Source organism: Dromiciops gliroides, chromosome 3, assembly GCF_019393635.1.
Source record: "Dromiciops gliroides isolate mDroGli1 chromosome 3, mDroGli1.pri, whole genome shotgun sequence".
In the NCBI taxonomy this organism is placed as follows: domain Eukaryota; kingdom Metazoa; phylum Chordata; class Mammalia; order Microbiotheria; family Microbiotheriidae; genus Dromiciops; species Dromiciops gliroides.
Window position 1 is genome coordinate 355,452,432 of NC_057863.1, and position 24,294 is coordinate 355,476,725.

Genomic DNA, 24,294 nt, shown 5'->3' on the forward strand with positions numbered 1-24,294 from the left:
AGGTTTCCCTCCCTGCTGCTGTTTTGCTTGGCTGAAATCAATCAATCAATACATTTGCTTTCCCTGAGCACACACCAATTGGCAGTTCAAGCCAGCGCCCCTACTCAGATGTGTATTGAATTTTAGGGAGAATGCAGTCTGATACTCCATATTTAAATAGGTCATAGTTATTAAAAGATGAGTCGAGAGAGCTGTGGAATTGGAGTCAGGTACCTTCGGTTCAAATGCTGGGTCTACTATTTGCTACCCTGTGTGACCTTGAGCAATCAATCAATTAACAAGCATCTATTAAACACCACATGCCAAGCACTATACTAGTTGCTAGGGATACAGTGACAAGAGATGAAACCATTCTGACTCACTTAACCTCTTAGGGGACACACAGACTCTCCCCGAATCATCAAACATTTCTCAATCATTGGGAAGTGCTGGTGTCACCAACAGCTTCCCAGGGGGAAAGGGGTCAGCAATTCCCCACTGTATTTCCTGTATATAGGCTTTATATCCTCATAAATTTCTTAAGGTTTTCTACATAACTCACAGTGCTAAGCACTAGATTGGGTAGATAGTAGGTGTCTAAGAACTATTTACTGAATGAATGAAAGAAAGAATAATGGATTGTGTCTGGGAGACATGTGGATTATGATCTAAATATCACAGAAATTGTCAGATATCTGATCTCTCCATATCTTTCCCCTTCCTTGTTAGGTAACCACTAAGACATCCTGGTTAATATTTCTACGTGTGTAATGGATACAGAGATCCCATGACCCTTAAGAGGATGGTGAAATGGGTCCTCAGTTAAGGCGAGCCAGGTACCTTTTATATCAACCCATGGGGCAGGGTGTACAGGTCACTTCTGTCAATTCCCCAACTCAGAAAGGCTCCATCAGGGCAGCTTTGCTTCCACATACTCAACAACCCCTGTGGAAGCCCTTCCTACCATGTGTAACAGGGGCACTGAACTGGGCAGAATGCCGGTACACAGAAAGAGTCATCTAGGAAAACTGAACTCCCCATTTGCCCACAAGTCCACATTCTATTTGTAGCAAGTATCTCTGAGGCATCCTAGATGGCTTTATTGCAGAAGCATTTATCAATGGTACCACCTCCCCCACTCTAGTCTTCATCCCCTTGGAACCTATCAAATAATATTTCCAAATGAAACAGCAACTTGACTTTAATTATACTGTCATCAATTGGCCTCAGTGCTATGATTATAACAGGGATTAGCTGTTCACCAGGAATTCTGTGACTGACTGGCACTGAGGGGACATACCCTCTTAGGAAACTGAGTATATGGAGAAAGGAGAGGTAGAGGCTGAGGCCTGGCTTACCAGGATGGTGGTGACGACCAGGGTGGTGTTGAAGAGGCTGTCGGAGATGTTGGAGGAGGAGAGATGGTTGTCCATGCTGAGGCCCTCTGACACATGCCACTGACCAATCTGAGGAGATCAATAGGAGAGGACTGGGAAGACATTGGGGGTGATTTTTTTTCTCCAAGGAGGAGGTGAACTGGGGGAACCTGGAGAACTGTGGATGTTTTCTTAGGGCATTGGGGTCAGGAGATGAATAGAGGATCACAAATTACTGTTCCTGGAAGGTATTTAAGAGTCCATTTGTCTGCCCTATTCATGGATTCAATTCATGGAGAAAAAGGTGAGGGATATGGACCATAATTACTATGTTGGAAATGAACAAAAGATCAAGGTAAGGAAGAGGGTAGGAAATTTGGGGAAAGGTTCAGGAGACCTGCAAGCATGTAGAGATAAAAGTAAAAGGACAGGGGCAGCTGGTGGTGCAGTGGGTGGAGTGCTGGCCCTGAAGTCGGGAGGACCTGGGTTCGGATCTGGCCTCGGACACTTGGCACTTGGTGGCTGTGTGACCATGGGTGGGTCATTTGGCCCCAGTTGCCTCACCAAAGAACAAAAAACAAAGCAAAACAAAACAAAACAAAAGGACAAAGGAACTGTGGGGAAAATAAAATCAAGAAAGAGACATGGAAAGTGTTTCTGTCAGGTTCTCATATAAAAGAGCAGGAAAAACTTGGCAATATTGTCACAGAACAAGAAGAGACTATAAGAACTCGTTTAGTTCATCTTTCTGTATATGAATGTGACTACCATCACCTATCCACTTTTTGAAGACCTCCAGGGAAGTATATTCCACAACCTACCCGAGTGAACCTTTCTGAATGAATTATGCCGGGAAGTTCTTTCTGATGTCTAACCTAAATTCTTCATGCTGTCATATTAACCTCCTCCCTCTTGTTATGATCTCATTAAAGATAGAGAGCAGCTGATTACCTTTTCTCATGCAACAACATTTTGAAGACTTGTTAAGTCACCTTCTGTTTTTCATTTTGTCCCCAAAAAACAAATCAAAACCCCAAACCCCCACAAAATCCCCACTGGTTTGGGAGATGAGGCTTCTGGACCAAGGAGCAGGAATCATAGAATCATTTACAAGTTGGACCAAACCTCAGAGACCATTTATTCCATCCCAAAGCTGAACAGGATGCTTATCAAATCCTGGACAAGTGGTCACTCAACCCCAGCTTGAAGACTTCCAGCAATGTGCAGGTTGAAGTAGCATTAATTAATGGTACATTTCCCCTCGTTCTGAACCAAAATCTGTCTCTGTACTTTCCACCCATTGTTATTGTTCCTTATTTCAGGAGCCAAGCAGGGGGAAAAAGACTCTTGACATGGCAGTCTTTAAATTTTTGGAGACAGCTATCTCACCCCTTCTCATCCTCTCCTGCCTCTGAATTTCCTCTTTTCCAGGCTTGAGAGGTTAAATGACTTCCTTCCTGGGTCACTCAGCCAGCATTTGTCAGAGGCTGCATTTGAACCCAGATCCCAACTTTGAGACTAGCTCTCTCTCTCTCTCTCTCTCTCTCTCTCTCTCTCTCTCTCTCTCTCTCTCTCTCTCTGTCCATCTGTCCGTCTGTCCGTCTGTCCGTCTGTCCGTCTGTCTGTCTCTTTCTCCACTATGCCATCTATACTGCCAATTTTTTGGATTCCATGCCATTATGTTGATTCATATCGAGCTTGCTGTCCACCCCCCTCCTTTCCTTCACCCTGAGTTTTTCCACAGGAAGTATTAGCTAGCTACATCTCTGTGTCTCTGTACAGCTGATTTTTTTAAACTCAAGTGTAAGACCTTACATGTAGCTCTATTAAATTTCATCTTATTAGATTCTGCTCATCATTCTAGCCTGTCAAGATCTTTTTGGATACTGATGCTGTCATCCAGCATCTTACTATTCTTTGCATTTTTTCTGTCATCCACAAATGTGACAGGTACATTATCTAAGACTTTGACTAAGTCATTGATAAAAACGCTTAAGAGAACAAAGCTGAGGACAGATCCAGGGGGCTTCTGAATCCATTTTCCAGGTAGCTTCCTAGTGTGACTTTGAACAGAGTCCTTCTTCCCAGAGCTTCAGAGTCCATAACCTTCTCCCACCCCATTTGATAACAAGACAAGTTTCTGGCTCCCCAAATTCTAGTCCTGTTCCACATGTCACCAGTGCTCAGGGCTGTGTTAAGAAGGCTGAGGTGGGGCAGGTAGGTGGCATAGTGGATAGAGCACCAGCCCTGGATTCAGGAGGACCTGAGTTAAAATCTGGCCTTAGGCCTTTGACACTTACTAGCTGTGTGACCTTAGGCAAGTCATTTAACCCCAATTGCCTCACCAAAAAAAAAAAAAAGAAGAAGAAGAAGAAAAGGCTGAGGTTATAAAAATCTGCCTGCATAGCTTTGGAAATTTTCAGGAGAAGAACCCTATATAAAACCCAGGGAAGAAAAAGATGGAGCCATTCTCCACATGAGTAACCCCCAGTCTGGGCTCTGCTAAATTGTTGATGTTTGCCATTGCTTGGTGTGGTCCTACTGTTAACATTATGTTTTAATGGTTTCTGCTTCCTCTTGTGCACTGCCCCTCCTCTAAGTTACTCAGTTATGGAATCTCTTTCCTGCTGATGTGGCAGAGTAGTAACCAGGGAGCACTTGAGGAAGATTCATCTGGGGGACAGGGGTGCGGGAACATAATAGAAAATAAGACTAGATCAGGTGCAGTCATACTGGGAGAGGGGACAGAATGTCACCTGAGTTCATCTCCAGGCTCTGTGGCATGTCGGGACTCCGATACATGAAATGCCAGGAAGAGGCGAGGCAGAGGAGGCAGCAGAAGTGGGGCACAGTAGAGGGGCATGAGAAGGATTCTCTGGGGTAGAGAAGCATCACTTAGGGCTGGCAGAGGAGTCCTGCAGGGAGTAAGAGCTGCTCCACTTCCCCACCTTATTGGCAACTTGGGACAAAATTCTGGTCACTCCCTCTATTAATTTGTGTCTCTTCCATCCTATCTCCCCCACCCACCAGGCAGAGCGCTTCTCATTTGAATTGAATCGTTGCATAAGACTTGGCATTCTGTGAACCTCACTAAGGAAATAGCCACCATCTTCATATATCTGCTTGGGCCCAGAACCCAGTATTACGACCACTCAAGCTAAGGATCTCTGCCATATTAAGGTAGGCATGAGTTGGAATGGGGTTTCAATCAATCAATCACAGACATTTATTAATCACCTATAACTAGGTGGAGCAGTGAATGGAGCTGGCCAGGCCTGAAGTTAGGAAAACCTGAATTCAAATCTGACCTCAGGCAAGTCACTAAACCCTGTTGATCTCAGTTTCCTCATCTGTAAAATAAGATGGAGAAGGAAATGGCACAATACTCCAGCATCTTTGCCAAGAAAAACGTAATTAAACCAAGATTAAATAACAACAATGATAAAGTGCCTACTAATTACCAGATATTGGGCTAAGCACTGAGCGTACCAAAAAAGGCAGAATACCAGCCATCAGGGTAAGGGGCCATGTATGTGGTTGCAACCTTTCTCCACATCATAATTTCCTTGTGTATATTCTTTTAGGAGAGCAAGAAAGACAGCAGCAGGGTCCTGAGCTCTTGGTTGCTAGGCACCCACGGGTTCTGCCCATTGTGCTCTGGGTAGCATGCTAAAGCAGAACCCTTCCCAGGTAGCTGGATAATCTTTTAAAATAAAATCTAGACCTGCAATTTAATCACTGTAGGCAGTGCCTGGTATTGAAATTCCTCTTCCCCCCATGCAGCTGCCTCTTGGATCTTCACTAGTCCTGGCATATTCCATTCTTAGCTCCCAGCTTACTTGAGTACAGGGAACCCAGACTGGAATGCCAGGACTTCTAGGAACCAGGTCTAGGTATCCACTGAATTTGCAGTAAGAATGAAGAATGTCCATGCTTTATCTTAGCCTTGAATTGGAGGTGTTTGATCACAGGCTGGATGTCCAATTGTCAGGAATGTCAGAGCGGGGGGACATGTCTCTTCTAATTTTGGGAAGCTATGATTCTAGCCATTGTGTGGCCATGGATGCAATGCTTTTCCCCTCTAGCCCTCAGTTTCTGTACCTATGAAACAGAAAGAAGCATGTGCATCCTTTCCTGCCCCCTTACACTGTTTCAATATTATATGGAAAACATGAGTTGTCTAAAAATATTTCTGTCAATTAGCAGACTATTTTAAATTATATCTATTGTTGTTTCTGTCGAGTCTGAGTCTTAATGACCCCATTTAGATTTTTTTTTTGGCAAAGGTACTGGAGTGGTTTGTCATTTTCTTCTCCAACTCATTTTACTGATGAGGAAACTGAGGCAAGTGGGGTTAAGTGACTTGCCCAGGGACACACAGTTAGTAAGCATCTGAGGACAGATTTGAACAAAGAAAAATGAGGCTTCCTGACTCCAAGCCTGGTGCTCTATTCATACTAAACCACCTAGCTTTATTTATTTAGTGTCAGCTTACCCAGATCCATTCTAGCCTCACTACCTCTTTCTACTCCTTTCCCAATGGCAATTCTCATTCTTTGTTAGGGTGGGATGACATAGCCTGGAAAAATGAGCTGATTAGCCTCTGCCTGACTCTGCCCACAACTCAGGGCTGCCTTGAGGATAAAAGTTCCTGGCTGTGCAAAGTATATAAGGCTCCTTGGAGACCAAGGGTATGGAAACGGAACGTGGTTTAATTCTTAGGTCTGCACCTGTCATTTTTTTCATACCAACTGGTCACCTGGGTCCCACAAAAAAAGACAATAGAGATTTGGCTCTGATGTTCTTGATTGGAGGGCCAGCTAGGCTAATCTCAATTGCTGCATTTTCCTTTCCTCTTCTCTCTTTCACACAGATAAAGCAAGACGAGTTAGTGATTGCTACTTGGGTTTAGAGTGAGCCACGATCCATTCAGCTGGAGTGGGCAAACCAGAAGATGAAGGCTGGGAATTGATTCTAAGACTTCTAAAAGTTGTCTGGGAATACTGAGCTTTCTGGTTCTGATTTTCCCTGTGGCTCTGAGGAAAACTATCTGAAGGCAATGAGCATTTATTAAGTGGTTTGCTGTGTACCCTGTACTAGGCCAAGGGCTGGGGATACAAAGAGAGGCAAAACCACTACTGCTGTTAAGTAGCTCACAATCTAATGCTGTGAGAGTCTCTCTGCACCTCAGTTTCCCTATCTATAAAATGAGGAGCCTAGCATTTGGTAGACTCCTAGAGCTGAGCAGTATAATTTGCATTTCTCTAATCAATAGTGATTTAGAGCATTTTTTTTCATATGTCAAGATAGCTTTGATTTCTTCATCTGAAAACTGCCTGTTTATAGCCTTTGACCATTTTTCAATTGGGGAATGACTTGCATTCTTATAAATTTGATTTAGTTCCCAATATATTTTAAAAATGAGGTCTTTATCAGAAATACCAGCTGTAAAAATTGTTTCCCAGCCTTCTGCCTCCCTTCTAATTTTGGCTGCATCACTTCTGTTTGTACGAAAATTTTAAATTTAATGTAATCAAAATCATCCATTTTGCATTTCATAATACACTCTATCTCTTGTTTGGTCATAAATTTTTGCTCTCCGTAGGTCTGGGAGGTAAACTATTCCTTCCTCTCCTAATTTACCTATGGTAACCCCCCTTTATGTCTAAATCCTGTACCAATTTTGACCTTCTTTTGGTATACTGTGTAAGATGTTGATCTATGCCTAGTTTCTGTCATACTATCTTGCAGTTTTCCCAACAGTTTTTTTCAAATACTGAGTTCTTATCCCAGAACCTGGAGTCTTTGGGTTTATCAAACAGTAGATTACTATAATCATTTACTACTGTGTCTCCTGTGCCTAACCCATTCCATTGATCCACCACTCTATTTCTTAGCCAGTACCAAACAGTTTTGATGACTGCTGCTTTATAGTATAGCTTCAGATTTGATACAACTGAGCAGTATAAAAGGCTAATATAATTAGATACAGAGTGGGGTGGGCTAGGTATTCTTGTGCCTAGGGCACAAGATGAACCTAGGGCAAGATGAACCAGGCCCTCCAGCTACTTCTTACCTCTTCTTTCGAGATTATAACAGCCTCCTAATTAATTTACCTACCTCCAGTTGATCCCCTCTAATCCAGGTTTCCCGCTAATGTACAAGGAACCTTCTGAATGCATCATGTTAACTCTTATGCTCAAAAAACCTTTATTAGCTCCCCTTTGTCTCCCAAATTCAGTTTAAACTCCTGACCCTAACATTCAAGGCCTCCCACAACCAATGCATCTTTATCCACCTTAATCTCATACTCCTTCTCTTCAGATATTCTATGATCCCTGGCTCCTATCCTGCTCTCTCAATTCTCTGTGCCTTTGGTACCTGTATTCCCCATCCCTGGAAAGCATCCTGCCCCTACTCCACCCAAACATCTCGCATCTGGAGCCTTCTTTCAAGGCTCAACTCAGGTGCCACCTCTTCAGTGAAACCTTTAATACCCATCTATCCTCACTGCTTGTCCTGGATTAAAGTGATCTCTTCCTCTTCAAATTCATGGCATGTTGCCTGAACCACTCCATACATCTTCCTTATACCTTTGTTATTCCCCCAGTGAATTGTTAGCTCCTTTAGGGAAGAGGCCATGCCAGCTCTAGCTTTATTTCTCCCATAGTACCTTGCATACAGCAGGTGCTTAATAAGTGTTGGATGAATTGAACTGAAGACTAAGCTCTTTATTCTCTCAGCCTTCAGCCTGTCACTCACCACTTAGACCAATAACAGGGTACCATCTCATTGCCCTCTGGCTTCTCCCTACCTCCCCCATTCCTCCTTGCCACTGCATATGTTCCCCCAACCTGGGAGCCAATCTATAGTGAAATTGACCCTTTGCTTTGTTCTAGTACCTGTTTCCTTGCATCTCTAGGTAAGAAGGCTTTACCATTGAAACCAGAGTCTGAACAGGATCATAATGTGCTCAGAGTGATGCATCTTCCCCTAGGCACATGGCAGGGAGGCCAATTAGTGCCCCCAAACCACAGCCAGGAAATGAATTTTCCTCCCTCCCCTCTTGTTAGCCTGAAAGAAACTGATGCACTAATTAGGCTCAATGATGTGATTCTTCCACTAATCCCCAGCCTGCAACTATTCTCCATTCTAGTTGTTGAAAAACAGCTGACGCAAGAAGCCAAGGTCTAGGAATAGGCAGAACCAGGAGATTTAGGAGACAGAGGATCATCTACCCTCCACAGGGGAAAGAGTGAGGGAAGTTTCTTGGCCCTACATGCATCTGTGATTAGAAAGAGATTCAGATCCTGAATGATGATGTGGACCAGAACAATCTATAGTGTTGTGTTCTCTTAACATCCCTATTGCCTGCATCTAAATATCTTCTCACCTCTGCCCCCTACAATGCATAGCTATTATATAAGATCCTGCTTCTCCCTCCCACTTTTTCTGCATCTCCATCAATCTAGAAGATACCACCAGAGACTTTAGGACCACTCAGGACTTAAACACAACCAATTACAATTCTCTCTCACTCTGTTTCTTTGCCAGGTCCCCCAAAACTCATCTATTGCTTATTTGTGTCTGTCTGTGAAGCTGTAATGTATAGAGATTCATCCTCAGAGCCAAGAAGACCTAGGTACAAATCTTGCTTCTGATGCATGCTGGCTGTGTGACCCAGAGGAGGTAACAACATCTCAGTGCTCTAGGCAATGCTTTAAGATGACAAGTTGCCAAGAAGGTCCAGGGAATTTCCTCACCCAAGAACTCTTTATGCCCTTGAAATTAAAAGTGCAGTCTCTATCCCTAGCTGTTATTGTTTGTCCTTTGTTCTTGAAGAGGACCTTGATATTGGGAGGTGATGTCATGACTTGCACTGAATTGGATTTAAGTGAGGCAGGGCTGTGCAAAGTCTCCAGCCTCACTCTCTCCTCCAGAGCCATCTGGGTCCAGTCTCAAGACATAGATCATGACTGGAGATGGTCCTGGATGTAGTGGGAGACCTTGAACTTTTTAAGCTAAGGTCTTTTCAGGTCTCAGTAATAAATTGATAAATCAATAGATAGATGGAGGAAGGAAGGAAGGAAGGAAGGAAGGAAGGAAGGAAGGAAGGAAGGAAGGAAGGAAGGAAGGAAGGAAGGAAGGAAGGAAGGAAGTTTTGGGCTAAAACAGAAGCAGTTGTTATTTGTACTCTCTCTGAGCCCTTAAGAAGCCAAACAATGGCCAATCAGGCTTGAGTTGGGGTGAGAGTCAGAGTGATTTGGGTTTAAGGCTTAGTCCTTAAAAAAATCAAGGCCAAGAATGCCAAATCATCTTTCAGATAATACAACAAAGAAGACACACAGGAGAGACAGTCTGGCACAAGAGATCACTGGAGTTCAAGTCCAAATTATGACACTATGTGATCTTGGGTAAGTTCTTTCTAGTCTCAGTTTCCTTATCTATAAAATGAGGGAGTTGGGCTAGATGATTTCTAAGCTTCCTTCTGGTTCTAACTAACATCGTGTCATGTCTAGAGGCAGTTAGGTGGTGCAGTGGACAGAGTATTAAGCCTAGCATCAGGAAGATCTGAATTCAAATCTAGTGCCAGACATTTCTATGTGAGTCTGGTGAAGTAACTTCACTTCTGAATGTCTCAGATTCCTTATCTATAAAATGAAGGTAATAATAGTACCTACCTCCCAGGGTTGCTGTGAGGATCAAATAATATTTTTAAATGCTTAGCACAGTACTTGACACATAATGGTAGTGACATGGGGCTTAGGATAAATTAGAAGTTTCTCCTGTGAGAAACAAAATCAAAGATGACCAGATAACAGGACAGACATATGGAGGAATTAAGGGACTATTAAATTTTATATCAACCAACTAGGTATCACGACAGACATACCTAAGAAGTAAGGGGAGATAAAAATCTATAGCAGGAAAGTCAATTAGGCGTGGCTACTACCTGACCAGAGCTAGGAGACAGAGATAATCCCAAAGGTCAGGACCATCAGCTCAAAAAAATCCCCCTCAACTTTCAGGATTATGACAAGCATCCAAGCTTTCCCCACCCCATCACAAAAGGGACTTTCCAGTTATCAAGTGGACACCCCATCTATCCTCTATAAAAGCTTTTGCCTTCCCTCTGGTCAAGGAGGAGAATGTTTCTAACCATTCCTTCCTGAGGGGTGAAGTCTTTGATTTCCTACTCAGTCACTCTCCTAGCACCAAATAAAAGAACTATTTTAATTCTAATTGGACTGTGTATGAGGGTGTAATTCTTTATTGAGGAATTCCTAAGGACCACCACAAATCCCCCATGTCAGTAGGTAATTAATAAATGCTTTCTTTCCTTCCCTCCCTCCCTTCTTTCCCTCCCTATTGAAAAGGAGAAGGATGGTAAGAAATAGAATATCCTCTTCCCTCTGAATCTGTGCTAAGTTTTAGGCTTCTAAGTGTGCAGAGCACAGATTGTGATGTATGCAAGATGCAACCTACACAGCCACAGAAATGATCAGGAGCTCACATAGCCAGAAATGAGAGCAAACCTCTAGGAATCAAGCAACATGCACAGAATGGATATCTGATTTTTACTTGGGAATGTGCCTCTTAGAACTAATTTGTATTTCTTACAGCTACTGAATATAACCACTATTAGATGAAACATTTCAGGAAAGGAGTGCTAATAATAATCTGAACATTTATATAGACACATATAACTGATGTGTTCATGTGAGCTTGCATGTGTACATGCAGGCATGCATATGCTCACACACACACACACACAGAAGGGAAAGGACATGATTTATGCTTTGTCTTCAGGTATCTGAAAGGTTGTCATGGGGATGAGGGATCAGGCTTTGTCTCCTTGGCTCCACTGGGTAAAAGTAGTACCATGGGAGAGAAAGAAAGCAGATCTGGGTTCAATAAAAGAAAAGGTTTTCTAATAATTGCTGCTGCCCATCAATGAAACTGAGAAAATGTAAGCTCCTTGAGGTCAAGCACCATTTCATTTTTTACCTTTATATCCAACACAGAGCCCTACTCCTGGCAGGTGCTTAAAAATGTTTGGTAAATTGGATTAACTGCATGTAATGACTGTCATGCCAGAATCAGGGCACCTGGATTTGAATCTTGCCTTTGACTCTTATATATGTGTGAGCACGGGCAAAATAATCTCTTAGTTTCCTCACCAATGAAATTAATGAAACATTCTCCTTATATGTCTCATAAAGTTATTGTGAGTAAAGTACTATAGAATGTGTTAAGATCATTATGCAGTGGACCTCTTTGTGAGGTAGTAAGCTCCCTACCCCTGGAAGTGTTCAAAGTGAGGCCAGATGTCCACTGGTATAGAGTTGGATGGATTTAGTGGGAAGTTGAACTAAATGTTCCTCTTTTGATTCTAAGATTATTTTAACATGTGGTAATTGCCCATTGATTCAGCATTGTTAGGCAATCAACACAAACAGGTTTTCTGAATCATGCCTCACAAATACAGAGGTTGCTTCTTTGTCAACTTCACTTAGAAAAATCATAGCTGAGAACCTAAGGTTAAATGAAAATTACCTTTGAGCAGCTGACACCAAGACAGATAGCACAATTTGTGGTACTGATGCTCCATTTTCACAGTAAAGCCCCTCAAGTTCCCCTCAGCATATTCACTTTAATTTACACATATTTCTGCCAAGCTTCTTTGTTTGGTTTTCTAGTCCACAGAAAATTTGAAGCAGCAACTTAGAAATGGACAAGCAGTGGGGGTAGTATACTAGACAGTGGCAGGCATGCTGACAGCAGGGAGATATAGTAAGTGACAGCCTATGTATGATCAGAGGAGGAGGACGAAAAAACAAACTATAAATAAAATGAAAAAACAGAATACACTTTTTTAAAAACATAACAATCTGGGGCTTTTCAATGTAGGGGCAAGTAACTCTACCTACTTCAACAGTCTATGATCTATGAGTATATGACTTTATCACAGCCTGGGAAAAGAAATAATGACCCTTGCAACCATCTTCTTTGAGAAGTTAAGGAACTATGTAACATATCATAGAGTAATTTCACATCAAAATAATTAATTTTTTAAAAGTACCGGCACTTTATTTTGTAATTTTAATTTATTTTTTTAGTGAGGCAATTGGGGTTAAGTGACTTGCCCAGGGTCACACAGCTAGTAAGTATTAAGTGTCTGAGGCCGGATTTGAACTCAGGTCCTCCTGAATCCAGGGCCGGTGCTCTATCTACTGCGCCACCTAGCTGCCCCATTGCTGGCACTTTATAATACTATTTATCTTAAATTTGTATAATACTTTACAGTTTTTCAAATGCAAATGCCCAAACATTGGTTATTTGTAAAATTCACCTATTTTTTTGCTTTAATTAATTATGTCAGTCTTTTTGTGACTCCATTTGGAGTTTTCTTGACAAAGATACTGGAGTGGTTTATCATTTCCTTCTCCAGCTTATTTTACAGATGAGAAACTGAGGCAAACAGGGTGCAATGACTTGCCCAAGATCACACAGCTGAGGTCTGAAGCCAGATTGGAACTCAGGAAGATGAGTCTTTCTGACTCCAGCTCTTCTTGTACTCTATCTGTTGTTCCACCTAACTGCCTCTAGGTTCCTTAGGCCTTGCCATTCTTTCACAATGCCCTTCAGACTTCCAGGCATTGCCATCTCATCTGCCAATGCAAGCGAAGGACTTCAGGGTCTTGCCATCTGCCTAGCAATTTCCTCTTTTGTACTTTCAGGTCTTGTAACAGCTGAACTCTCTGATAAGTGTTGTCTTTCCTGATTTGTCTACAAACTCCTTGGGGGATGATCTGCCTTTTTCTCTTTGTATATCCAGTGTTGAGCACATAATAAGTACTTAAAAATTATTTTTAATCAATTAGTCCATTAATAAATTCATTGTTGTCCCTTCAGTTGTGACCAACTCTCTGTGACCCCATTTTGCTGTTTTCTAGGCAAAGATCATACAATTGTTTGCCATTTCCTTTTCCAGCTCATTTTATATATGAGGAAATTGAGGCTTTTAGGGTAAAGTAACTTACCTAGGGTCAAACATCTACTGAAGTGTCCTAGGCCATATTTGAACTCAGATTTTCCTGACTCCAGGCCACTTTATCCATTGAGCCTCTTAGCTGCTCCTCATCCATTCATAACACCCTATTATTCCTTTATAGAGTCTGAAAGCATTCTCTCTCTTAGAACCTGGTCTTTAAAAAGTTAAGCCTGCCATCCTAGGAAGCAGCAACTTGTGAAACATCACCCTTTTGCCTATACCAACAGGTAGTTTGGGGGGTGATTTTTCTCCCCTAACTCTCCTTTGACATGGCTCTTACAATGTAGTTACTCATCCAGTAAGAGACAGTCAGGGATAGTAAGCAGTTTCAAGAAGAGTGACTTTAGGCAGCAGAGAAGATAGCTAAGGATTGAAGAGAGAACTAGCCCTAGAAGGTAAGTTGAGTCCCAAAGAGAGGTGGCCTCAAGGAACACAACTGAGCTGGGCTCAGAACTCACCCACTTGGCTTAGGGCAGTGGAGGTGAAAGATGGCATTAAAACACCATGAAGAGAAAGGACATCCAGGCCCCACAATACAAGAGACAAGAGGTACCTGGGCCAAATTTGCTCCCTACATAGATATCTCATGACCGGTGTATTCTAAATGTGTGCCCACTTTTCCTACTGATACTAGATGTATTTGTGGGAAAGTATGACCCAGACTGATGGAGCTGGTTGCAACTACTATTCTGATCATGGCTTTTTTTAGTAAACGCCTTTTCTTTGAGCTAATTGTGTCTACTGGAAGATGAATAAAGCTCACAGGTGGGGACTTACTGGTTATGGTTTTAGGACTGCCCATGGAGGACCTTAAAAGCTCTGTAGCCAGTGACTTCTCCTTCCCCTCTCCACCAGATCCAATTCACTGACACATGTTTACCAAGTTAGGAAGGTAGTCCAGAGGATGCTGTATATGTATTTATAGTTAGCAAAGCATTTTTCTCACAACAGTCCCATGAAGTGGACTGTGTGTATATTATTAGCTTTATTTTATAGATAAGGGAACTGAAGCTCAGAGAGAGAAAATAAGTTGCCCAAGGATACGTAGCTAATGAATGTCAGAGCCAGGCCTTGAGCCTAGATGTTATACTTCTATGGGTATTGGCACCATGTTGTATTGGAAGGAGTCTTTGATTTGATGTCAAATTGATATTCATTTGAATCCCGGCTCATCTGTGACCTTGAATAAGATGTTTTACCCCTCATCAGCCTCAGTTTCTCCTGTAATAAAATGAGAAAGTTGGGCTGATGATCTCTGAGGTCTCAATCCTTTGAATTATTTTGTAAAGTGCTATACAAAAACATAAGGAATTATTACAATACATGTGTATATTGTATCATATAGAGTTGCAATGAAATCCCTGACACATTTGGGAAATTGCTATTTTCACAGAGTTGTGACTGAACATAGTATTGAACAGTATCTTAAAGTAGATTCCTCAGAGTCACTCATTTTCCTAGCTTTGATCCCATCTGTTACTAATGCTAATTCAAACTCAGTAGCAATGAAGGAGGAAGGAATCAGCAGGGCTCCCTGGTGAGCCTGGCAAGAATAAACAGAGTTCACACAGTATTCTAGGAGAGATCAAATTGCTAAAAATGGTTTGGGAACAAATGAGTACCACTGGGAGTCAGAGGGTCCTGGAGAGGATGAGACAATAGTCATGAAACTGTCTGAATGGTTTCCCAGGAGGTCAGACCACTGGACAGTATCCAGGGCTCAGACTATTGTTGACAAGAGTTAACACCCATGAAAGTATGAAATAGCAAGAAGAGTATTGGCCTGGGAGTTCTAGACCTAGGTTTCAGTTCCAGTTCTTTGATTAAATAGCTATGTGACCATGGACAAGGGACTATTCCCTTCTTTCAACCTTTCTTCTCATCCTTTAAATGAAGAGTACGACTTTCTTTCCAAAGTCTTTTCCCAGGGGGCAGCTAGGTGGCACAGTGGAAAAAGCACTGCCCCTGGATTCAGGAGGATCTGAATTCAAATCTGACCTCAGACACTTGACACTTACTAGCTGTGTGACCTTGGGCATTGCCTTGCAAAACACAACAAAACAAAAAACAACAACAAAGTCTTTTCCCAGCTCTAATATTCTAGGATTTTAGGATTTTTAAAGGTCATTGGCCATTGGGAAAATGTCTATTCACTCTTTCAAGCAATCCAATTCACTGACACATGTTTACCAAGTTAGGAAGGTAGTCCAGAGGATGCTTCCATCTATATTTGTTGTGAGGAGGCCTTCATGTTGGGGCAGCTGGGTGGCAAAGTAGATGGAGCAAAGGCCCTTAAGTTGGGAGGACATGAGTTCAAATCTTACCTCAGACACTTACTAGCTGTGTGACCGTGGGCAAGTCACTTAATGCCATTTGCCTTAAACATCCAGGGCCATCTCCAGTTGTCCTGATATATATCATGCTCAGATGGCTTTGGAGGGTAGAATGAGGTTGGTGACTTTGCACAGCCCTCCCTCACTTAAGTCCAATTTACTGAATGTCATAACATAACCTCCGAATGTCAAGGTCCTCTTCAAGAATGAAGGACAAAACCCAACAACAACAACATAAAACCTGCCTCCTCACTAGACCCCTACAACGATTAAGTTCATGGAACCTTGATCAGACATAATGCCTACCGAAGGTAGCTAAGCACCAGTCAGTCAATAAATATTTATTAAGCACCTACTATGTGCCAGGCACTATGCTAAGCACAGAGATTCCAAAAGACAACCCCTGCTCTCAAAAAGCTCACAGTCTAATGGCAAAAACAACAGACAATTATGAATAAAGAAAGTATGTACAAGATAAATCGGAAGAAATCAACAGGTACTTGAAGGAAGTTAGGGACTCCAGGAGATGGAGATGGGAGGAAGAGCATGGCAGGCCTGGGGGACAGCCAGATAAAATACCTGGAGTTGAGAATGTCTAGTTCTTGGAGCAGCAAGGAGAGCAGTGCATGGAATCCCAGCATATGGGGGTGGGGTGGAATGTGGAAAAAGACTGGAAAGCCGGGGGTGAGGGAGATAGGGAGTCACACCTTCTTTCAGATCACATCTTATTGCTCCATCCCAGGATGCTTGAAGCTACAGCAAGACCAAGGTGAATTCTTCATAGTGACATGGCAATTTATAGTTGCAAAATGCTGCCTCATTCACTATTTCAGCTTATCCTCCCAACAATGCAGGGAGATGCCCAGTAACAAGCATTATTCTCTCCATTCTACAAACAAAAAAAGGGAGGTGTAAAGAGTAGGAGCTATTAGGCCAACATTTTAACAGCTAGGAAGTGGCAAATGGGAGACTTGAACCCAGGTCTTTTGAGTCTTGTGCTCTTTTCACTATACATTGCTGCCTTGCAATGCATGAGAAACAGGTTCCAGGGCAAAGCTCTGCAATTCTATTTGTCATTTTGTGCTTTCTCAAATAGGTAAAAAATTATTAATTTTTTAAAACCCTTGGGGGTTTTCTAACAACCCTATATGTGTGTGTGGGTGTGCACACTGTGCTATGATATTTAATATTTTATGTACATATAGAGAATTGTCTTTTAGATTCAGAGGCACTGCTGTAGACATTGTAGGCTTTTTCTTCCACCTGCACAAACGTGACTGACTGCTAGGCAAGAGAACCATTCTGGTGGCAGTAGGCATGCTCTGAATGCAAGGCAGGATGGAGAAGAGGCTAGCCAGTATGATGAAGACTAACTGTTAAGGCTTGGTCTAGTGCTGTGGTGCAAGAGCTGTTTGCTAGAGTTAACTGGCCTATAACTAAGCAGGTTATATGTCATGGTGGAATAGGCTTGTGGGGCTGGCCCTCTGGGTGGTTATGAAGTTGTAAGCTGTTATTATCCCGAGGAGTTGTAAGTCAGTCAGGTTTGTGAGTACACGAGGCAGCAAGGATTGTGATCATCATGCCATGTGTGAGTCTTTGAGAGTGGGTGGGTGTGGGGGGGAGGGGAAAGAGGAAGAGTCTCTGGCTGAATGCTTTTGTGACTGAGCATGGGGCTTTAAGATGGCCTTGGGGTGGGGTCCGGGAGAGATTCCCAGCCTTTAGTGGGACCTGGAAAGTGAAAGCTCTGGAGCTAGTTTAAGTCCCCACAGAGCAGCCTGAGCACTCTTTGTGGACGGTGATGACTCAAGGCCCAGGACAGCTCTGAGAGCCACCATGGCAAGTTCTGAACCCTGTGGTGTCCGAAGGAAATGAGGGCACTCTCGGTAGGTACTGGCTTGAAAGTCCATGAAATTGGGTTGGATGTCTCAGTCCCTAACAATAACCTTGAGTATTTATTTTCAAAGCCTTCCAATTAACCAGTCACTACCTTCTGGGAGCCATTTCGACCTCATTAGATTGGATATGCTCTAAGGCACAGAGAATATGAGGCCTGCATTGAAAACTTGCCTTTTGTCAGTGGGAAACATAGCATTATGAGATGGAAAAGGCATAAGACCCAGAGTCAGAAGAGAGGGTAGAGGTCCCAAATCTATATACAAAGCCCTGAGCGACCTCAAGCAGATCATTTACTTCCCTGAGCTGAAACTGAAATCAGTTTCCTCATTTATAAAATGGGAATAAACAAGGCCTGTACTACTTCCATCTATATTTGTTGTGAGGAGATAATGTAGGAATGGGTATGTAGGTACTTTCTAAAATAGTGCACCTAAAAGGGTTATTGTTATTAGTAGTGTTGTTATTATCTCCTTGACCCTCCATCAGAGGCCTGCTGGCAAAGCAGAAAGATGAGGAATCATGAGATTTTGGTCCCAGTCCCAGCTCAGCCATTAATTTATAATGTGACCTTGAACAAACTATTTACCCTGTCTGGGTTTCTATTTTTCTTATTGAAGATAATGATGCCTGCTTTGCTTTGGGGATATGGGTGGGAATGGATAACAGCTGTGGAAGTGCTTTGAAAAGGTTTTAAATGATAGACAAACCCAAGATCTTATGATTACAGTTTTCTGACACTTGTCCATGGATATGGAGAGACAGACAGAGAGAGAGAGAGAGAGAGAGAGAGAGAGTCTCAGCTTCCCCAACCCCACCAAGGACAGTCACTGCGACATTCCCTACTAATTTTATTACCTCAGACATTCTAAGTAATCTAAATTTTTGCCTCAAACAAAAGAGTTCCAGTTAGTATTTATAAGTGCTTAGTATGTGTATTGGGTTAGCTAGATATAGCAGAGAAAAATCTGCCTAAATGCTAAGACTTTTCCTAACTGGGAAATACATTGCGATTGTATTCTTAACTGTTTAATATAAACTCTATAAAGTAATTGAGAAGGAGTCATGTGGACCCAAGAGGCCCAGTAGAGACCCAGTATTTCCCCTAGGCTAAAGAATGAACTAATTGTTGTAAGATGGTATGGATTATTAAATTGCCAGAGACAAAGAGGGTAGAGAGAAGAGGGAATGATGAGTATTCCCCCATCTAAGTGCACCCTCCGCAACAACACCCAGAACTGCCAGCATGTCAGATAGTTTACAAAACAACAGCTCAATGAAATTTGGATTTCATCAAATTGTCCTAAGGCCATATTGGTATAGTAGAAAGATAAATGGCCTGGGAGCCTTAAAACCCATGTTCTAGTTGAGGTTCTTCTCCTTACTGGCTATGTTATTTTCCCTAAACCCCCTTACCCCTCAGTACCTCAGGTCTCTCATTTGCAAAATGAGATGATTACATTAAATAATTCTATGGTCCCTTCCAACACTGACATCTATAATTCTATGGTCAAATTCTGCTGGCTTTACCCAGTCTCCACATTGCCTGAATATTTCTAATAACGACCTCATTTCAAAGATATGACTTCAGTTTCAGTGTCACTGAGTTTAGCCTATTTTTAAAGACAACATTTGTAAAGCTGTATTCCAAGAGAACCAGTGTTCTACAAGATGTGAATAGGGGTGCTATGAGAGGAAACTGATGCTAGCTAGCCATATTCTCCTTTTTAAAACAACCAATGGAATTATGCATGATTTAAGGATACTTTTGTGTATAGCAATTTTTCTACATGGAAATGTGCTTAAAATTTCCTCTATTTTATTCCCCTAAAAGTGATAATCGCTTCATTTGAAGGGAAGTCAATATTTTTCAAAGAATATTGCAAATAGCCAAAAAAGTATAGTTTATTGGGGCAGCTAGGTGGCACAGTGGATAGAGCACCGGCCCTGGAGTCAGGAGTACCTGGGTTCAAATCCGGCCTCAGACACTTAATACTTACTAGCTGTGTGACCCTGGGCAAGTCACTTAACCCCAATTGCCTCACTAAAAAACAAACAAACAAAAGTATAGTTTATTTATCAATAAACATTAATTAAACACCTACTATGTACCAGGCACTATGCTAAGTAGTTGAAAGAGTACTGGATTTGGAATCAGATTAAATTCTAGCTCTTCTTACCACAGGGTCAGGATTCTATTACATATTACCAAGGTTGATATATGTTAAATTCCTTCAAAAAATAGTAAATAATTGATTGATACCACCTTCCTCAGCTTCCTCTCCCCTCTGATTGAAGGGCTAGAAGAAAGAGTGCCAAACTCTTCCCAGTGCCTTCCTCTATAGAGGGCAGAAACTGCACTCTCAGCTCATTACATTTTCCATCTGCTTCTCTGCCTAGCTTCAACTCCACAAAACAAGATGCTCCCATGCCAGTACCCTGCGTGTACCCTCTCCATCCCCACCCTACTTTCCTGCTTCTTTTTATGTGTCCCCTCCCCCATAAGATTGTAATTTCTTAGAGGGCAGGGGCTGGCTTTATTTCTATTAACTGTATCCCCAGTCCTTATCACAGTGCCTGGCACATAGTAGGCATTTAATAAATATTTGTTGGATTGGATTGGAACAGGAAAGAAAGAGTTTCAAAGGGAAAATAAAGAAAAAAAGAGACTATGAATAGAAACTTTATCTATGTCAGGAAGTGGGAGCAAGCATAGAAAAATGTGACTTATAAGAGGAGAAAAAGAAGGAAGTGGAGCTAGGTAACAGACCAAAGATCTCCCTACAGAGAGCAGAGATGGCCACTCTGAGGAAGAAGCAACTACTTGAGCTCCAAGGAATGATGATGTGCATTCACAGATACATAGAGTCACTTATAAGCTTTTATTGAGTGCTTATTATGTGTAAGAACTTATACTAAGTGACAGAGATACAACTCCCCGCCCCCCAAAACCCCAAAATAAAAAATCAGTCCTTGCTTTGATGGAAACTTACATTCTAATGGGGAAAACAATATGTGTACTGATAGGTTAAAAGGTAAATCAGTTAACAAAAATGTATTAAATATGGACTATGTACCAGACACTGTAGTGAGCACTGGAGTTACAAAGAAAAGGCAAAAACAATGCCTGCCCTCAAGGAGCTTACATTCTAATGGAGATAATCAACAAATAGGTACATATAAGGTCCACCGTAGCTAACATTTGTACGTAACTTTAACTCTTAACATTTAAATTATCTTATTTGAAAAATAAATCAATTATCTTATTTGAACCTCACGACAACCCTGTGAGGTAGGGGCTACTCTTACCCCTTTTTTCAGTTGAGGAAACTAAAGAAGATATAGGTTAAGTGATTTTCTCAGACTCACACATCTAATAATGTCTGAGGATTATGAACTCAGATCTTGTTGACTCCATGTCTAACATTTTATTGGTTGTATCACCTCCATGATCTATGTACAGAGAAGATGGAAGATGGAAGGTAATCTTAGAAGGCAAGGCATTAGCATCTGAGAGGACCAGGAAAGGCCTACTGAAGAAGATGGCACTTGAGCTATCTTGAAGTCAGTAAAACTAAGAGGTAGAGGTGAAAAGGGAGTGTAGACAATTTCACAATTTGAGGAGGGAGAAAGCAGTGGAATTTCTTATAAAATGTCAAAAGCTCCTTATGGACAGGGACCACAAATGTGGGAACAATCTCCCATTATACCTATAAGAGTATGCCGCAAAAAGGCTACAAGGACCCATCTAGGGGATAAGACTCTACCTATAGCTTCTGATCATCATGAAGATGACTTTGCTATGGTATAAGACAAAGAAAGATGACCTAAAATGTCAGGTTCTATTTTCATCTCTATTATGAACTGAGAAGCTTTGAGAAAAACTTTTAGTCACTAAATTTTCTCTAATTCTCTGCTCCATCATTTGTAAAATTGTAATAATAACTGATCAACTGAGACCATCATGGACAAAAGTGTCTTGAAGGTCTCTTCTAGTTCTAAAATGCTGTAGGTCTATGAATCTGTGAGATTCTGAGCATAGGTTCTGAAAGGCATAAGGCATGCTACTATCATCATCGTCATGATCACCATCATCCTTTCAATCTTCCCTTTGCCCCAAACTTTGCTTAAATGCCACATCAACATCCACATCCTACATCCCTTCCATTTCCCTCTTGAATCAACAATTTGATCAGGACAAAATCAAAGGTCAGGATGAGGGAGAGGGATATAGTGAACTGGTGCAATGGACTTGGGAATCAGAAGTCCTAGGTATGAAACCTGGCTCTACCCCTTACTTGACCTTGACCAAGTTACTTCACATCTTTAGATCACAATTTCTTCATCCAAAAAAAGAAAATTCTAAACTAGACAAACGCTAAAATTCCTTCCAGGTCAAGGAAAGGCAAGTAAGGAAGATGATTTTTCACTGAAAACCATCTTAAAGAGCCCCAGCCAGTAATTCAGGATCTTTTCAGAGATCTTGAAGCCTTACCTGACAGTTTCCCAGGATGGCTGCCCGTTGCCATGCTGCATTTCCAAAGTTTGCCAGGATTCCCAGGTGAGGGCACATGGGGTAGTGGTACCGCTTTTCTCAGTCCAAGATTTAATAGCTTACATTTGTAAAGTACTTTAAAGCTTACAATGCACTTTCCTCACAGTCTTGGGAAGCAGGTAGTGCAGTATTATTATCTTTATTTTTCAGCTGTGGAAACTCAGGCCAAAGAGGTTAAGTGACTTGCCCAAGGTCACAGCATTATAGAAAGCGTGACCTTAGACCTGTCACTTTAACTTCTCTGGGCCCTAGGAGGCAGGTAGAGAAGGACCTTTTTTTTTTAATGGCAGCATATATCTAAAACCAAAAGTTAGTATTACATGCAATAGGGAAATACTAGAAGTTTTCTTATAGAATATAAAGCATGTCCCCTTTGCCCACTATTAACCAACATGGTTCTAGAGATGTTAGTGTTCGTGGCAAGATGAGAAAAAGAAAGTAAAGGTATAAACATAGTAAAGAAGAGACAAAATTACTACTATTTTAAGATGAGATGATGATTTACCTAAAAACTTCTAAAGAATTATAAAAGAAATATACCAAAATAATTAATTGATGGTGAAGTAGCAGGCACAGAATAGACTCACAAAACCAATAGCAGTTCTATATAGAAAAAACAAAATCCAGGAGTAAATAATAGAAATAGAAGATTCATTTAAAATGATTGCAAAATGAATAAAACATGTAGGACGTAATCAATCAATCAAAGCACACTCAAGATTTGTATAGATATAATTATAAAACATTTAAAGAAACAAAGAGTTGCTCAGGTAGTTGGAGGGTCACTAGGTACTTGTGACCAGGTTGCACCAATAAAATAAAAATTACATTACCTAAATTAATTGACAGATTTAGCGCTATCCTAGTCAAACTACCAAGGGATACTTTAAAGAAGTAGACAAAAGAGTAAAGAAATTTATTTGGTGGAGCACAGTATCTACAATCTCGAATTAAATAATAAAAAATAGGGATAAAGGGAAAATAGCAATTCCAGACCTTAAATTATACTATAAAGCAAAAATCATCAAAATTACTTAGTTACTGTTAAAAGGATAGAAATCAGAATCAAAGATAGAAAATTAGTATTAACCAGCTAGATAAGGAAAAACAAGAAACAAGTTGAACTCAATAATTTTGTTTAGTTAACTTAAACCATCAATTACTTCTAAAAATCCTTATTTAACAAGAATGACTGAGAAAACTGGAAAAGAGTTTGGAAAAAATAGCTTTAGGCCCACATTTATACATATCCCACAATAAGCTCAAAATGAACTTGAATAGTAAAAGTTCAACCATAAAAATATTAGAAGAGAACCAAACCAGGTACCTTTCACAGATATGTTGCTAAAGGGAAATTTCTTAAGCAAACAAAGGAGAAAGAAGATGATGAAAAAAAGATAAAATAGATTATTTTGATTACATATTTCATATCAATGCAACTATGATAAGAAGGAACTGGCCAACTGAATAATTTTTTGCATAAAATACTTATAAGGTCCACTATCCAAGACATATAAGGAAATAACACAAATACATAAGACCATGAGACAATCCCCCAATAGGTAAGTGGGGAAATGATATTATGAAAACAAAACCAAAAAAAGTTCTCAAATGAATTGAAAAGTATCAACAACCATATGAAAGACTATTACAAATCACTAATAAGGAAGGAAATGCAAATCAAAATAACACTGAGGAATTACCTCACACCTAGCAAAATGGCAAAGATGACAAAAGGTAGAATGGCCAATATTTGAAGAGCTGTAGAAAGATAGCCACACAGGACACTGTCAGGGGAGTTGTAAATTAGTCCAACCATTCTGGAATGCAATTTGGAATTATGTGAAAAAAGCAACTAGAATTTTCATACCCTTTGATCTAAAGGTCTCACTACTTCTCTATGATCAAAGATATTAAGGTCAAAGATATTAAGAAAGGCCAATATCAGAAAAGAGATCATATAGCACTAGTTAGAAGAAGAGAAGAGCAACGTAGTTGGCTACTCCTTGCTGAGGGCTAATGAAATAGACATAGGTCAACCTGACATATGAGGATTACTTCCTTCTTGGACTGTGTATCCAAGACTGGATGAAGAGGCTCTTG

The 24,294-nt window shown here is 41.1% G+C and overlaps 1 protein-coding gene across 5 annotated transcripts in view; it reads right to left on the reverse strand.

Annotated features, from left to right (window-relative positions):
- The window catches only part of GRIK4 (glutamate ionotropic receptor kainate type subunit 4), a 714,483-nt gene that overhangs the window by 138,929 nt on the left and 551,260 nt on the right, over positions 1-24,294 (reverse strand). For 4 of the 5 annotated variants that reach the window (XM_043998089.1, XM_043998087.1, XM_043998088.1 and 1 more), the window contains one exon: positions 1,338-1,445. The exons of the other annotated variant lie outside the window; for it this stretch is intronic. In XM_043998089.1, coding sequence (XP_043854024.1) covers positions 1,338-1,445 — 108 coding nt within the window. The remainder of the gene's footprint in view (positions 1-1,337; positions 1,446-24,294) is intronic. 5 annotated transcript variants of the gene reach the window in all.